Source organism: Eleginops maclovinus, chromosome 16, assembly GCF_036324505.1.
Source record: "Eleginops maclovinus isolate JMC-PN-2008 ecotype Puerto Natales chromosome 16, JC_Emac_rtc_rv5, whole genome shotgun sequence".
In the NCBI taxonomy this organism is placed as follows: domain Eukaryota; kingdom Metazoa; phylum Chordata; class Actinopteri; order Perciformes; family Eleginopidae; genus Eleginops; species Eleginops maclovinus.
In genome coordinates, this window is record NC_086364.1 from 11,763,272 (window position 1) to 11,780,252 (window position 16,981).

At 39.3% G+C, this 16,981-nt stretch overlaps 2 protein-coding genes across 3 annotated transcripts; both read right to left on the reverse strand.

The window, feature by feature from the left end:
- Positions 1 to 103: 103 nt before the first annotated feature.
- On the reverse strand, positions 104 to 5,993 carry rundc1 (RUN domain containing 1). The gene is made up of 5 exons (XM_063904409.1): positions 5,466 to 5,993; positions 4,017 to 4,175; positions 3,423 to 3,621; positions 3,189 to 3,284; positions 104 to 3,081 (listed from the first exon to the last, which is right to left on the reverse strand). Exons 1-5 carry the CDS (start codon positions 5,850 to 5,852, stop codon positions 2,219 to 2,221), a joined length of 1,704 nt encoding a protein of 567 aa, XP_063760479.1. The 5' UTR covers positions 5,853 to 5,993; the 3' UTR covers positions 104 to 2,218.
- A 591-nt stretch (positions 5,994 to 6,584) lies between these two features.
- grna (granulin a) lies at positions 6,585 to 15,733 on the reverse strand. 2 transcript variants are annotated; one of them, XM_063904441.1, is made up of 14 exons: positions 15,561 to 15,733; positions 14,966 to 15,106; positions 13,468 to 13,605; positions 13,244 to 13,372; positions 12,753 to 12,834; positions 12,460 to 12,566; positions 12,167 to 12,317; positions 11,785 to 11,907; positions 10,728 to 10,825; positions 10,410 to 10,646; positions 9,635 to 9,976; positions 8,982 to 9,218; positions 7,871 to 8,128; positions 6,585 to 7,268 (listed from the first exon to the last, which is right to left on the reverse strand). In XM_063904441.1, the coding sequence occupies exons 1-14, from the start codon at positions 15,636 to 15,638 to the stop codon at positions 7,125 to 7,127; spliced, it is 2,265 nt and encodes a 754-aa protein (XP_063760511.1). In that variant the 5' UTR covers positions 15,639 to 15,733; the 3' UTR covers positions 6,585 to 7,124. The 2 variants fall into 2 exon arrangements, with proteins under 2 accessions (XP_063760511.1, XP_063760510.1); XM_063904440.1 differs by having other exon boundaries at positions 11,785 to 11,910.
- Positions 15,734 to 16,981: the final 1,248 nt, after the last annotated feature.

Below are 16,981 nucleotides of genomic sequence, written 5' to 3' on the forward strand. Positions count from 1 at the left end.
AAATTACATATATTTTCCTGAATGCCTTCTCTTTTCCAAAGATATGCTTTTTTTCTCGATTTCTATCAAAATACAAAGATAATGACTCAAAAGAAGCACAATGTTTCATTTACTAAGTTTAATTTGTATACAGCTGTAGGTATGCATATAAACATGATAAATCACACAAAATAAACAACTTCCATACTTCCTTATATATATTTTTTTACTAAAGCAATTAAATAAAAACAACATAAATAGCACAATTTAAATGATTCAATGCGTCTACGACATGTTCTGATATGTCGTCTACTTCAAATGTGAGTTAAAACATGCTATGCAATAAATAAATGTCTCTTCACATTAATCACAACATCACACCTTAACAAAACACAACAAAAAATAAGGAAAATAGAAAGTTAAATATAGCATTACATTTAGTCCACATAGCTCAAACTGAACACAAAGTTTCATAAAAGTAACATAAAATAAATGCTAAAAATGTGTCTCCAGGGGAACTCAAGTTACAAAGTGCACAGGTTTGTTTCCTGGGAAAGACAAATAAAGTTATATTTTATCAACTCGCATACTCTCAGATGTTTGACACATACATGTTGGCCCATGATCACTTCAGTTTCAATCCCATACACAGCAGGGAAAAATACATAAGAATTTAACTAAACATCAGTTCAGTAACATCTATGGTTTGTACATTCAGTATTCAAGGATATGATTTGTGCAACTCAGCTGTCTCGGGAAGAAAGAAGAAATGTCTCTTCAAAACAGGAAACAAGATTAAACAATTAATTTCCTTCAATTATGTTATGTATGTGACATAAGCCATCGCATCATTCAATATCACTGTCATTCAATTTAAAACACAACTAAACCTGGAATAAGAGAAAAGCAGCAGTTCATACAGGGTCTAACTCACCTGCAACACAAGTGCAATAAGTGACAACAGCTTTGGAGGTTTAAAATGTAGTCATTGATAGCTGCATGTTCGAAGACAATGTTACACAACACATTAACTTCAAGTTGGATGGAGACATTTTTTGAAGTTGACCTGAGTGCTTTAGGATCAACCATCTGCTACACATGATTTACCACCCAAATAAGAAATGCCATAACAGAAGTCACTGTACTTTTAATTTACTTATTATGTGTAATTTCAGTCACTTGTTTATGGAGCCTTGTCCTGGATCAGATTTTCATTCATTTAAGCTAGCCAGATTACTAACATTGTCCAATGCTTTACTTTAAAATGTTACTCATGTGTTCTATAAAAAACGTTCTGTTTGTATGCCACTAACGTGTGGAACTCACTGCTTATAGATATTGGAATGTTAAGCTCCCTCTGAAGTTTTATAAAGAAATCTTATACCTTTTTTTTTTTTTTTTAAACTTGGATTTGAAATAATTAAATAACCATATCTTTAAGGATTAATCGTTTGTTTAAATTTCTGGTTTTGATTTTGGAGTTGACTTTTTGGGGCATTTAGTTTTTCTTGTTCTTTAAAAAAGAAAAAAGTATCTCTTGATTGTTTATGTCTGGTGATATAACCTTGCGCTTTGAAGCACTATTGGTTTTTTGTTAAAAAGGTGCTATATTCATAAAGTTGAGTTGAGTTCACTGGGAACACAGGGACCACTTTACATCTAAAAAATCTCATGTTACTGTGTAAAAGCCACAGTATTGGGTTTTTGCTCATTATTTTTCTTCATCATTACACATTGGAGTATTGATTCATTTAGATACATATATATATGTACGTATATATGTACATATGTATGTACGTATGTATGTACATACGTATGTACGTATGTATGTATGTATCCAACCTCTGTAGTTGATGCATAAGTGAGGACAGTATCATGTACACGGGAGAATGATGACGGCAAGATGAGCACAGGTCACAAAGGTCAGAAAGGCTTTTCTCTACACACGAGGAATTCTCAATCTCCGTTCTAAGGCATGTTTACAGTACAAGTAGCATTGCCATCTTTACATGTTGGCATTTTTAACATGGTGGGATATGCTGATTATGGTTGGCTTAAGCTCACACAACAGAATCATCCATGCATGTACTGAAGACACCACATACTTGCACTTACTTAAGATGGGTAGCTACTAAAATAACCTTTAAAAAGGTTATATGCATTTAGTCCTGAAGTAAGAGCAGTGTAGTTTGGTTGATAAAATACTTGATATCTCAGACTATTATTTATGGATGTCTCCTCAGAAAGCATCCTTAATATTCTTCAGCTGCCGCACAGCCAGGTCCACTGGGAGGTTGAATTTGAGGTGGCTGATGCGGCCCAGGATGCGCAGGGCACCTTCAAAGCCAGTCTGGGCCATGTAGCTCCAGGACTGGTAGTGCGGGTGTACAAGAGTGCCAGACTTGCACAGCAAGTTGAGCCACGACACCAGGCGCTGCTCGTTCAGAGCCATGCACACCAGCGCTTTGAACTCTGTGTCTGGTCCCCTTTTGTAGCGTCCGTGCTCCTTCAGCACAGTGTGGACGGCCCACAGAAGAGATTGTTTAGGGGTGATAGTCACCGGGCCGCCCCCCACAGGCAGGCTGAAGGATTGTGAAAGCTGTCGGGCTGGCGTCTCCACAAAAGCCTTCCCATTTTTGGAGTGGTAGTATTTAACAAAGAGTTCCCAGGGGTGCATGTTCTGTGCGGCTGTTGAGTAAGGCAGCAGGCAGGAGATGGGAGCCAGCACCAGGCTCATCGTCTGGGAGGGGGAGAAGAGACCGTGAGCCAACAAGTCTTTTAGAGCAATCGCCAGCTCCTTCCTCACCGACGACGTCAGCTCATCTCGAGGTCCCAGCGCCGAGTTGCTGGTATAGTTAACGACATGTTCAAGGGAGGGCTGTCTACACGAGCCCAGCACCCGCACTTTGTCGACAGCTACCTCCAGACGCTGCAGCAGGGGCCCATAGCCCTGCAGCGCCGACTCCTGAGGCCAAATGTTCTGAGGGACGTGGCTGGGCGCGCAGCCAAACTGGCTCGCCGCGAAGATCTGCAGAACGGCGAGGGCCTTCTGGATCAAATGCAGGCCGGTCTCTCGCATCTTCTGGGCCTGCTCTGGATCCACTGCAGGGAGAGGCAAAATGCTTTATTAATACACCGATAACACAATAAATAAGATCACCAATAAATTGTTTTTAAGTTACACCTGGATGGACTTGGAACTGACTAACCTTTCTTCCTCACTCCTGGAGTTTTGGTATTGGTTCCTGCTGCTTGTGGCTGCTGGCTGTGTGCACCATCTGGTAAGAGAGGATTCCCCACCTCGTCTTTTGTGAGGAAAAGCAAGGTCATTCAACCAATAATAGAAAAAGTGACTAATTAGGACAAATTAACAGGCACCACAATGAAACAAGAAATTATTTTCCACTTGAAAGACTGTTAATACTGTGAATGAGACTGTGTACCCTGGATGAAGTTGATGAACATCTCCAGGTCTCTGATCTGGGTTTTGAGCTGATCCACCAGCTGCTCTTTGACCCTGGCTGGGTTCACTATCTGAGCAATGGCAGAATCCACTCTCTGTCTCAGCTCCTCGGGGGACAAGTTCCCGATGTCCTCATTCAGATTCACATCCAGCTTTTTGATCAACTCGTCAATGATAACCTGAAAAGACAGATTAAGTGAGGCTAATACAGGCTATGACTCCAGTACCCAAAGTTGGAAGATTATCTTGTAGTGGTTTATTAATAGTGTGTTATTTGGTCTCCAGAAAATTAACTGCAATAACTTTAACCTACAGACTTTTCATCAATATCAGGTCAAAGTAATAAACTGGTCTATAACAAAACGCTTGAAAAACCATCAGCATGTTCGAAATGTTATTTAAAAGCAGGTTTTGAATGGCCCACATTTATTTGGACAGGCTTGTCAAATAAAACAGGTCAGAAAAACCCAAAACCCTGAAGCACCTGATCAAAGACAGGTAGACCCCAACACATGACAGGATTGAACCAAGTTTTAGTGTTGAGTTTTGCATTGGTACATTTCCACAATCCCACCTTCTGTCTCTCCATGACGACAGACTGCGGCAGCGAGTCGTAGCTGCCCTCCTGATAGGCAAAACGCTCCAGATCATCTAGCTGTGTCTTCAGTTGGAAAATGAGATCCTTCTGTTTTTCCCTCTGAGCCTCCAGGCGCTCCCTTTTCTCCCTCTCATTCTGAGAGGTGAAAAATACAACATTTTTGGTTTTATAGACAAAGAGAGCCGAGTGACCAGTGATGTAGTACTTCAATTCATAGTGAAGTACTAGATCCCGAACAATGTACGATTTCTACCACTGATAACAATATCAATATTTAAGGTTTTGAGGAAGTTACAGCTCTTCCAAGAATTCAATTAAATGTACTTCACAATTGATCAGATATTTGCTATTTAAATGTACTTCAAACCATTTTTTCTATCTTTAGTTTTATGTTTGTTGTGTGGGTATGTTGTCCTTATTGTAAGCCCTTTATGGTCCATTTTCTTTTATAAAAGGCGCATTACAAAAAAGTATTAATATTATTAGCAGTTTATTATATACACAGCTGCTAATTTCTGTACTTGCGTCACAACATTTACACAAAAACACACAAAACAAAGACATCCGGTGTTATACTCACCAGATCCCCCTGCAGGTAAAGCATTCAACAGGGGAGAAATAAAAAAAACCTTTAGGGTGTGGATTAGGATGACATTTTTTTTTCAAACGATTGTTACATGAGACTTCAGTTTAAGACTGAGTGTAAAGAGGCATGGAGTAGTAAACAATGGCAGGACAAAAGCAGGTTGCATTAAGATGGCTGTGTACACAGAAACCTTTATTAAACAGATAATGATCTGCTTGAGGCATTTTCATTTAGCCTGCCGTGCTGTGAGTCAACACAAAAATGACATTTTCCAACCAAGATAAGGGATCAATGGGAACACAGCAGAGGTGGGAGTTGCAGCCTCGATTGTGACGCAACAAGCCCACTTTAATCAGTTTTACACACAAACCTCACAACCACTGAGGTGAATCACCACACTTAATGAGACCAGTTTTGACTCCACTGACTCAATGGGCATGTGTCTGTCTATACCTATACCTTGGGGGGCATTTGCAAACTTGCTCTTTTGTCTAACTCAAAGTCTTTGATACAATGCACACAATGTAACATAAGACAAAGAAAAGAGGGACAATAATGCGCTTTTGTCTCAAAAGAAACAGCAGCAATTAATCAATTAGCTGTTTTTGTTATGCAATTGTTGTTACTATTGTTTCTCAGTTAACAAATGGATTATTTTAACTATTCCAGTTCCTGTCAGAGACTCAGACACCTGTAGCATGGATGGATCTAGTATATTATTTTCACATACATGTTTTTGACATCCTTTTCTGACATACACACAGAGTGTGTATAAAGAGCGTGTAACATCATCATGGTGTTTATATTATGTTGCGTGGAATCAAGAGCATTAACCTCACCGAGTTTTCCAGCTGTTGGGCATCCTGCGCCCTGCAGCCCACCACATGCGGGCAGCCCCTGAAGGCGAACTCCTCCAGCTCCACCAGCATCTTCTCCTTCTCGTCGCTCTGGGCGTGAACGATCTGCTTCAATCGGAACTGAACCTGGGCAAAGTGTGAGGTAAGGGCGAGGAGAGAGGAGTTAAGCAAGTCCTGCTCTTCTTCCAGCTTCTCCAGCCTACCGGCCATTTCCCCCTCGGTGGCCGGGGACGAGCCTATGTGCTTTGGCTGACCAGCGCTCCACTTCTCATCCTCGGGGCTGGCCACTGCGCCGACCGGTGCCCAGCGCTCCCCTGCTCCGGCTAACACAGCCTCACTGTCCGAGGCTGACAGCTCCTCTGTTGACATTTTAGCTAAAGGACTTCAATGCAATTGTTTGTCAGCGTCTTTGGTTTTTTAACAGTCGGTTCCTGATGCTTTGTTTTCTTACGTTGCGCAGACAACAACAAGGATCACCACGGAAGAAACAGGTGTATCGCCATCTTGGGAAGGATGATTCATACGTCAAAACGGAGATACGTCAACTAGGAAAGACCGGAAGTCTAGAATTTCGGCTTCACAATAAAAGCATCTATGTTATTTAAAAGTCATCCAACTCCAATTTAAATTGTACTTTCTTACTTATTTGGATCCTTACAATCCTCAACTTAATTATGTAGCAATAGCACAATTACATTTGAAATACACTTTGGATAGCAATTTTATAATGTGTGTGTACTACACACACACACACACACACACACACACACACACACACACACACACACACACACACACACACACACACACACACACACACACACACACACACACACAAATGTTCTTATTTAATTTGTCATCACATTGTCTAATCATTTCATTCAAATAGTACTTTTTCATTTTTCACTTCAATCCTTATTGTAACAGTTTAATTTCTCCTGTGATTATCAACAAAGTCAGTGTGGGGTGGATACGTTTTTATAGTCATTTAATTGCTATAAATGTAAAAATGATTTGATCAGAGCCTGAAGGGCTTTATACTGCTCATAAAGGATGGCCCAATAATCCCAAATAATAAACTCACAATCACAGATGCCTGGATAATGAAATAACTGGCATTTAATCATTTGTCTTTTTTCTTTCACCATGTTTTCTTTGACAGAAAAACATATTTCACACACCTACAGGAATGGTTTGATACCTTTTCAATGTTGTAACATCACATTTTGTTTATTAGTTTTATGATTGTATGCAGATTGAGCAGAACAGTGCATGTAACTTTTCAATAGTTTTGAAGGAAAGATCAACAAAATAAAAACATTCAGAGACAGGTGACTTACAGAGAATAAAATCGTATAACCTGAGTGTTTAAATGGACAAGGTGGAGTTTCAAGTAGCTTGGAATAACAAGGACCCATTTGAGCTTCAAATGAGTTATTAAAAAGCTAATGCCCTGATTTTCTTGCATGTAGTAGTTGTTGCAGAACATCATAACCCCAAGTCCAATTGAATTTCAAAGTGTCACCTTCACCCTTTAACTACTTTATTCAAAGAACAAAACAATTATCATGAAATCCCTTTACATTATTTTCCTTAAGCGAATGGCAAGCAGAAACAAATGGCAGTGCAGGACGAATGTTTTCACTTAATTAGAGCTCTCTTTTTGTTGGCGAGGAACACGTGCCAGTACTGCCAGTGGACCCTGGTGTTCTGGGTGCAGTCTCCAGTGTCAGTGCAGGTGTAGCCGCTGGGACAGCAGTGCTTCATGTCACTGCAGCACACCGCCTGTGAAGATGACAGAGGGAGGAAGGTCAACCGGTGGGGAAAGAAACAATCATGTGCATTATGTTAGTTACATTTAGTAGAAACATACTCTGTTACAAGTAAATAACAGCCTCTAAAGTGCTACTAAACAAAAATCTCAGATGTACAAACTCTCATAACATTTTTACAATTTTCTTTGAATACATAAGCAGCATTTTCACTTTGTAGCTGGAGCTCATTTTGACCTCATAGGGTTGGCTAATGTCATCAATTGCATTAGAGGAAGTTATACATGAAGCCTATTAAATATTATATATCTTCGAACATGAGAGTGTTCTAACTCTCTGTAAGAAAGCAAATATTGCCAAACGTATATATGTTTACAATCGATCTAGGCATTGGTATTATTCTTATAGCTACTAAGAGTGAATTTACATGTTGGATATACATGTAGATATTTGTTTCAGTGAGATTATTGTCACACCTTACTGACCAGTCCTATAAATAGAGTGTTTTGTTTATTACTTTTATGCAATAATATTTCTCATTCTATGTCTCCATCTCTTCAGTTCAAGTAAAAAAAACTGATTTGATCAATAAAAAATTATGACAGTGTATCATACATTAGGAGATGGACAGCAGCCCCATTCAGTTGCAGACGTCCTGCAGCAGGTCTCTCCATCTGGACAGCTGGTAACTTCATCACACTGGATGTCTGTTTTCTTAGAGGGAAGAAGCAGGGGTTGATGCTCGAGCTGATACACTGGTGTTAGAGGGACTGTCTCCAGCTGAAGCATGATGACCTTTTGACAGGACTTAGAGCCAATGTTGCAGGTGTAACCCTGCGGGCAGCAGTGCTCCTTATCTGGGCAGCACACAGCCTGCAGACACAGAATGCACATGGTTCGAGAAAGTTACTTCCCTTGCTTTACATAAGCAAACCCAGACATAGATAATCACTGGTAGGCCAGGTTGGGTTCCCTTTGTCATAAAAGAGAGGTTGAGACATAATGAGAAGAGGTATGTAATACTGACCTTAATCTATGAATGGAACATTATAGATCCAGGACAGATCACTTTTGATCATTCAAAAAGATCAATCAGAGAGACAAAGGAACCAAAGACTCTGATAGTATGATGCAAACCATGCCTTTGATCGCCTTGTGTGTTTAAATATGTATACACGTATGCACAAAGAGGTATCTAAGTGGATAAATATATGTGCAAATATATAAATATGTGAATTGTATATATGCTTGTACGTATATTTTCTTTCTCACTACATGATGGTAAGCATTTCATTCTACCCAAAATGACCCCATGTGTTTTCAAACTGTATGCCTGTTTGTTAAAAAACAATTTAAAAAAGTAAAAAAAGTAGTATTTCGATGTATGTTTATCCATCTGATCCTCAAATACTGCCATATGTGAGGAGAAAAGTAAATGTGCCGATTTGGCTGTGAAATATATGTACTGTTAATAAATACTAAGATAAGATCTACAAGATCTGTGTTAAACGAGTTATTACCCCTTAAGAAATTATACAGCTGGCCATATTCTTCATTGATATATTGAAATGTTGATGAGTGAATATTACGCTATTTCTAATCATTTGTCAGTGTTAATTTTCTCTACTGCTCTTGTCAATATAGGTGTTCTGATACAACATGCAAATAAAGGTTATTTGAATTTGATAGTGTTTCTTATACAGTTATCTCTACACCCAGTGCTCACATTTTGTAGCGGGCAGCAGCCCCACTCGCCCGTCTCCAGTTGGCAGCAGGTGGTGTGTTCAGGACATTGAGCCTGCCCCTCGCACTCCACAGAGCTGGGATGTGCCATGATGCTGTTGATGGCTGGAAGCTTGGTGTACCAAGGGATCTCCACTTCCCCTTTGAAGCATGTGGTCTTGTCCTCGTTACACTTGTAGTTTTTGGGACAGCAGTGGTTCCCATCAGAACAGCACACAGCCTATTTGGAGAAATGAGAGTGGTAGTGATTTCTTCACATAACCATTCTATTTTGAATTCATTTGCGATCTCAACACAAAATAATACATTGTAAGGTTACAGCCAGAGTTTGGGTCACTTATTATTTAGAAATGATTTGTCGTATTTCATAGACTGAAAATTTATTTAAATCTATTGAGAAAATAATCAATGTAAGCCTTCATCTTTAACCTACCTAGTTAACACTATTACTCTCTTTGTAGTTATGAGAAGATAAGATATGTATATGAATGTATTTGTCAATAACAATATTTCCTTCTGCAAGCACACATTGTAGGACTCATAGTTGTAATCATATTTATGATGGTCTGTTTATGCTATAAGGTGGTTAATTCCTTGTTGTTGTCAGGATGGGTGTTACTGGAGGTCAGTGCCCACCTCTGGCAGAGGGCAGCAGCCCCACTTTCGATACACGGCCATGAAGCAGCATGTGGTGGACGGGGGGCAGCTGGTATGGGCGTCACACTGAATGTCCTTTTCCTCGTCATGTTTCTCCTGCTGTGCGGTAGTCACTATCTCTTCGTCAGGCTCCTCCTCTGTGATAGTTGCCTCACTTTCAGTTATAGCCGTAGTGGACACTGTAGTGGGTGCCTCTGTTGCAAACGCAGGTAATTTCTGCTTCATGGGCGTAGAGCCCAGCTTGCCATCACATGTCAGAGTCTCCAGGTTACAGGTGGTGTCAGTAGGGCAGCAGTGCTCGTGGTCATCACAACAGACCGCCTTTTGAACAAAGTGACATTGTTGGATATAAGAATTTCCATGAGGAGAAAGAATTGTAAGTCTAAGTAAACAAATGTTCAAGTGTAGGTAAATTCAATGCTAAAAAGCGACTTGGAGTGTTAGTTCAATAATTTGAGAAATATGTCTATTCTAGCTGAGAATAAGATGAGAATATGGACACAGATTTAATGTCCTTACCTACGTGTCCTCACACTTTAACACATTTTTTTTACCAAGATAGGACCTTAGGAGAGCACTAGCAACATGGTTGTGGTTCATTGAAAATAAATGAAACTGAAAAAATACTACGTTGGTTAGGTTCAGGAAAAAATATCTTGGTTGGGGGTTAAATAAGTATGTTTGTTTCATAACTGAAGACATAAAGCCCACATATTCCTCATAACTTCTGTGTTTGCCTGCTCTGTGTGTTTACTTTAGGTAGATCGCAGCATGCCCAGTCTCCTGTTTGGGTCTTGCAGCAGGTGGTCTCATCAGGACAGCTGTAGACGGAGTCACATTGAACAGTCTCCACCTGTGCGCCCTTTCTGGGGATTGAGGGTATCTTCTCGAACCAGCGTGTGGAGCATGTGTCGTCGTCACAGGTCTGAGCAGCCAGGTTACATTTCTTACCTTTTGGGCAGCAGTGAATGAAATCATCACAACAAACAGCCTGACATGATCAGAAAGAGGAAGAGTCATTAATGCATGTCATAGTCTTTAGTACATTACACTCAGGACTTGAAAAATATACCTCTGGTAGAGGACAGCAAGACCATTGGCCCTCTTGGTTTTTACAGCATGTGGTGTTATCTGGACATGATGATGTAGTATCACAGATAACATCATTGCCTGAAGAATAAAATAGTATGCCGTTATACTGAGAATAAATACAGCAACCCAAATATGAAAAAATTGTTCATTTATACATTTTACGGGTTTGTGTTGTGCCCTTTACCCAAATACTGTATGATAGATTACTCATACTATTACCAATTTCAAACAGTCATTAGTAAGGGTAAAGCTACTACATGCAGGTTAAATGGTGCTGTACTTTTGTTTCGTTTTGATAAACCGTCTCACAGCAAAAATGTTTCCTGTTATAAGAGGAACTGCTACAACAAAAATCAGTCCCAAGTCATGGGACTCACAGACACACCTACATTAAAGGGAATGTAGCCATTATTATGCTGTAAGAAATGTCTGTTAGTGAACTCTTTAACTATCAGAAACAATTTTGTGATCGATGTGTCTGCTCTAATCATGTGTGTTGTGGAAATTTCACACTTAATCACTTTCTGGTAAGAAAAGAACAAATGTACAAGCTTAAAATTCAAGTTGTGTTATTTAACAAAGAGCAGAGCATTTAACAATCAATTCCAGCTGGAGGCCAGATAACCTGCACAACCAATGTCGTACAAGGATCTGACCGGGATCAAACATTAAACCAGATTCTTAAAGGGAAAGAAGAAGGGGAACAGCCAATCAAATTCTACATTCTGAACATTTGTCAGAGGGACAAACTGCATACAACAAGGCAATTTACATTACATGATGCTAAAACAAAGGGAGGGGGGAAAGGGGAAGCTAATTCAAAGGACAGAGAGACAGACATTTGTCTTTCTCAGGAAGTCAATATTTTAGCAGCTTGATGTGAATTTCATTAGTGAGATGTGGATTGAAACTGAAAAGTCTAACTGCAAAAGAAAGTATAATTAAATGGGACTATTATACATTTCTACGATAATGTGTAGCGTTATTTTTATGTCTGTGCATGTTATTCATACTTTGATGCATGATAAACATCTTACCTGCAGCTGTCTGAGTGACAGGCGATACTTCCGTCTCTGTAGGAGAAACTGTATATACGGTGGTGAGTTCAGGGTCTTCTTTTGATCCACCTGTAACAACTGACTTTGCAGTAACTTGTTCTCCTGCTGAAAGTGAAAACATACACACAAATAAACTTACTAATAGTAACAAGCCATAAACATGAATAGTACCACTGTAGCTTGGTTACGACGGTTATCAAATACTTTCATTTAACTATGGGAGGGACAAAGAGCCAAAACATTTGGCTGAAGTATTATATCTTTACAGGGGGTTATTGTAAAGTTAATTGTGCAGCCTTAAAAAAACGTTTTATCAGAATGACGAAGTAAGTTTAACAGCAAGACAAAAAACTAATCTGACCTTTCAGGTTCTCCCAGTCTGCTCTGATTCTGGCAGGGAGTTTTGCCCACATAGGCATCTCTTTTTTGGTAGATGAAATACATTTGCTGTGCTCGACATCACATGTGGTGCCTTCAGGACAGCAGTGCGTCTTATCCTCGCAGCACACGGCCTAATTACACAAAAAAGACAAATGAAGTATCAACTTAAAACCACACATGATAAGACATAATAGAGCCACTATAACCTGACATGCAAATCCATTTGCTGTCACCTTTTGCATGAATATAATAAAAAGTTCAGTTGGTTTGTACCTTTGGCAACGGGCAGCACGCCCACTTTCCTTCTGGGGTTACACAGCAGGTGGTTTCATCTGGACACTCTGACACGCCGTCATTGCACAACACTGTAGTCACAACGTCTGCAACAAAATAATGGGATAATTAAAAAATGTTCTGTTCATTTAAAAGTAAGTAACTAAGTATGTATAGAGCAACTAGGTTAAACAGAATAGGACAGGGACAGGTGTAATTGTAGTTCACGCAGACATTCAGACATGTCTAATAATATGATGAATATGTGAATTTAAGAATTCCCTTTTTATGACCTTTCTTGATGCAGGAACGACAGTCAGCGCTGCACTGGTGGCCCTCAGGACAGCAGTGTTTCCCATCAGAGCAGGGGATTCCCTGTCAAATCACAATATTATTCACTTAATAGAAATCTACAATTCACAAAAACCTTTTCAAATATAGGATAAGTAGTATACAGAATATTTATGGTAATACTGCAAATAGGTGAAATAGTTAGATATCTCAAAGCGCTATATTAGCATTCACTGTTGCTTTACTGTGATCAAGTGAAACCTAACAACACATCGGAGGAAACTGCTGCCTGATCAGAGCTTCCTCTTAACTTTAGTGCAAAAGTTTTGTAAGATACTCTTGGAAAAAGGGAAGTAACTAAGATTATAGACAAAACAGTTTACATTACATATTAATGGCATTAACATATTTTTTGATTCACTACTTTGTCACTTAGATGACCTTATAGCATTTTCTTTGGAAATACAAATTTCTTTTATCAAGGTTAGATTACCTGAGCTAGGGGGCAGCAGCCAAACTTTGTCAGGGCCTTTTGGCAGGAAAACTCAGCTGGGCAGCGGGACTGATCAGGACAGATGTTGTCTTCCTCTTCCCCCATGTACGCCTTGATCATCCTGAAGGACTGCAAGAACAGGGTGGGAAAGGGGGCACTCACCTTTAATATGTTAAACAGCCACTCAGTATTTCATCACAATGCCACATAAGTGTCATTCTTACTTTGGAGCTTCCGGGCTGATCAGCAGAAGCTCTTTCCACCCAAGGGATGGAGCCAGTAGAGTTCAAACAGCTGGAAGTGTCTGCATGACAGAGTGTCCCCCATGGACAGCAATGCATGTGATCTCCACAGCACTCAGCCTACGAGGACAGTAGTAGTTGAAACATTTTGACTACCAAAGTTTCAGACCTGCTATCACGTTAGCTAAATGAGGGATGAGTATTTATCTGGCCAATAAAGCAGTGACACACTACTAAGGATGAATAGTACCACTGTAGCTTTCATTAGTCTTACTTGGCTTACAAGACTATGGTTATCAAATATTTTAATTCAGTATGTGAGGGACAAAGGGCCATACATTCTGCTGAAGTACAATATCTTTACAGAAGGTTATCTTCTTAAGTCAATTGTGCAGCCTTACAACCGGGAGCAATAACTTTAGCTGATTAAAATGGGTTTAAAGTTTTTAGCTTGACAGGGTGCAATTCCTTAAATGTATGCTCTTTTCTGACTTATTATTAAATAAGAAAATATTATTTTAGCTGAATTTCTTGGTATTATTTGGCATTTTCTCTGAACTGCACATGTATGCTATTGTGGGGGTAAATAAGGACACGTATACCCAAGAAATGTACTTAGAGAAGGTATAATTATGGCCACACATGGATATTTTAATATCCTGCTAATACATAATTGTACTCAATTACCATTCGAGGCATAGAAACTACAAAATATAATGAACCAATAATTGCTTATGTGTTGTTATAAGTTTGGGTGTGCTTTATTAATCCCTTGTTTAAATGGTAAAGCTTTATATGGTGAGAAAATGCAGAACTGGCCCCAGCCGTGGCGCAACTGGCTGGGGCACCTGCACCGTACGCCGGCGACCCGGGTTCGATTCCCGATCCGTGGTCCTTTCCGGATCCCACCCCGACTCTGTCTACCACTTTCCTGTCACTCTCCACTGTCCTATCCGATTAAAGGCAAAAAGCCCCCCAAAAATATCTTTAAAAAAAAGAAAAGAAAATGCAGAACTATAATCAAACATTATAAGTATTATTCTGAAATAGGCAGTACTTTTACTTTTGGGTCCTTAAGTATATATATGGTACATTTTTTACAAAAGCATAGTGTGCATCCACATACTGTTTAAATAACTATTAACATTTTAATTTACATCCAGGGGTTTAAAGAGGTCCTATATAAGTCTAAAACTAATACAAATTGCGTATAAATTGATGCAAAATGATGTAATATTTTCATTATTATGCACATTTTCTTCTGAAAATCTTATCTTTAGGGGATCATTCGGATTTTAAATGTCCAACATCTGGTGCCATGACAATAAAATATGAACTAAATCTGTTCTCCAAAAACTTTAAATAAGCAGTAGGATTACTACAGAAGCAAGTCAGTTACATAAAGATTAATTGTGATGAGTTTTTTGTATGATGAGGTTAATTTATGAGAAGAACGTGAAGGTACTTGAACCGTGTCTACCTGATCAAACGGGCAGCATTCATAGCCGTTGACTGGGTCGTTGCAGCAGGTTTGACCATCTTTACATCTGGCTCCATCTGGACACTCTTCAGCACCAACCAGAGCCAGCAGAGCCCAGCAGATCACAACCCACACCTGCATCTGGCCACAGGGACAGCAACAAGGAAAAGTGAAGTGTTTGCAAGTGGAATTTCCCTCTCCATACAGAAGTTACTTTCACTTAGGCCAAACCTACTTGTGGGCTAATAAAAAAAAAAAACAGACAAGCGTACATACTGTAAAAAAAGTTGCTGTCTGTAAAAACTAATCTTGTCATTTCAAACATTTCATTTCATACTAAGTCAAATATTAAAAAACAACATGCAAATTGATCTGAGAGAAAGTCTTCGTTTACTTCCTGAAGTTTTAATTGTTCCCCATTTTTCTTGATCCAGTCATTATTTTTGCAATGATCATTTACAACCAAAAAAAATAAAACACTTTGCACAGCCTTTAGTGCTGGTAGTCTGTGAATTGTAGTAAAATGTTAACAATTCACTCACATTTGCCAAGTATCATGACGGATGCCAAAAGAGGAAGTGTGGTTTGCTCTTACCTTATAAAAGGCTGATTGTCTGTTGTGAGAGGTCAGGTGTTTTACGAGAGACTTGCGACCTAATAACACAATTGTCATGGAGTTTCGACTTTATCACTCCCCCAAGAGAGCGAGAGAGAGAGAGAGAGAGAGAGAGAGAGAGAGAGAGAGAGAGAGAGAGAGAGAGAGAGAGACAAAGAGAGAGAGAGATTACTTTCCCAGAATACCTTGCAGCACCTCGGCTGTCATCAGTTTTTTTTAAATAAGATTACGTTTGAAACGCTTCATATATTCTCTAATGGCATACAAATCCAGATATATTGGACACTTTTTGTCATTTTTCATTGTTGTGAAATGTCACATTTACAATCAATTTTACAAATAATGAAGTGTTATTGTTACAGGTCCCAAGTGAAGGGACCAGCGAGCAGAAAACGAAGAGCAGCATGTTGCTTTACCATGGCAGCCCTCGTAAGAATGAGGAGGTTCTTACTCTCCACAGAAAAGAGACGCTTCCCGGCCAATCAACACACTACTAGTGCTACCTATTGGCCACAGCATGAAAAGGCACTGCTTTTAAACAGGATTACATTATAAATCAAAATACAATAAAACCACAATGTGACCACATTCTGTGTGGGTCACATTATATATTTTACTAAAGATTTATTGTGCAAATATAAAGGCATCATTTGTTTCACTCCAAAAGTAATTGAGGGCATGTGAAATTAAACGAGTAAGATTTACAAAACTTTGTTTTTTAAATGTTATAACGGGGAGAAGTATATTGTTGTGTAGGCCTATGGTTAAAGTGTTGCTACTGTACTACTTATAGAGACAAACTTGGGTAATGACTATGCATCACGTGATGAATATGATGCGGGTCTTGTTTCAAAAGGACCTTGGTCATACACACTGTACCCTGTATAATCCTCATAATAATTAATAGGTACCCGGCAAATAAATAATCAGAAGAAAGTAATGATTATTGTTCAGTAGGACATAGTCCAGTCTGCCAGAGAAAGGTGCACAGCAGTCCCACAACAACAGTATAAATGGTCTCTAAGTTTCTGCATATAGTTGCTCTGCAGGATATATGCACCGATAATGATAAAACCATTGTGTTTACAGTATTCATATAAAACAGAATATCATTTGATATACTTATTTGTTAAACTTTTATGCCCTGAATTGTATACTGCGCATCTTGTACCCAAGTACATAAAGTAGCCTATGGGACACACTGTAAGCCTACTGGTACACAGTCACAAAAACAAACGTGAAATCCCGAGTATTTACGCAGTTTAGTATGTTGCCCTCTGTATTAAGCGTTACCGAAACTTGTTTACATGGGGAAGCTGCGTTGTGGTGACATGTCCAACAGGCGGCACTAGAGCTACAGCAAGGGAAGGAGGCGGGCCAGACAAGAGCCGGACATTTTA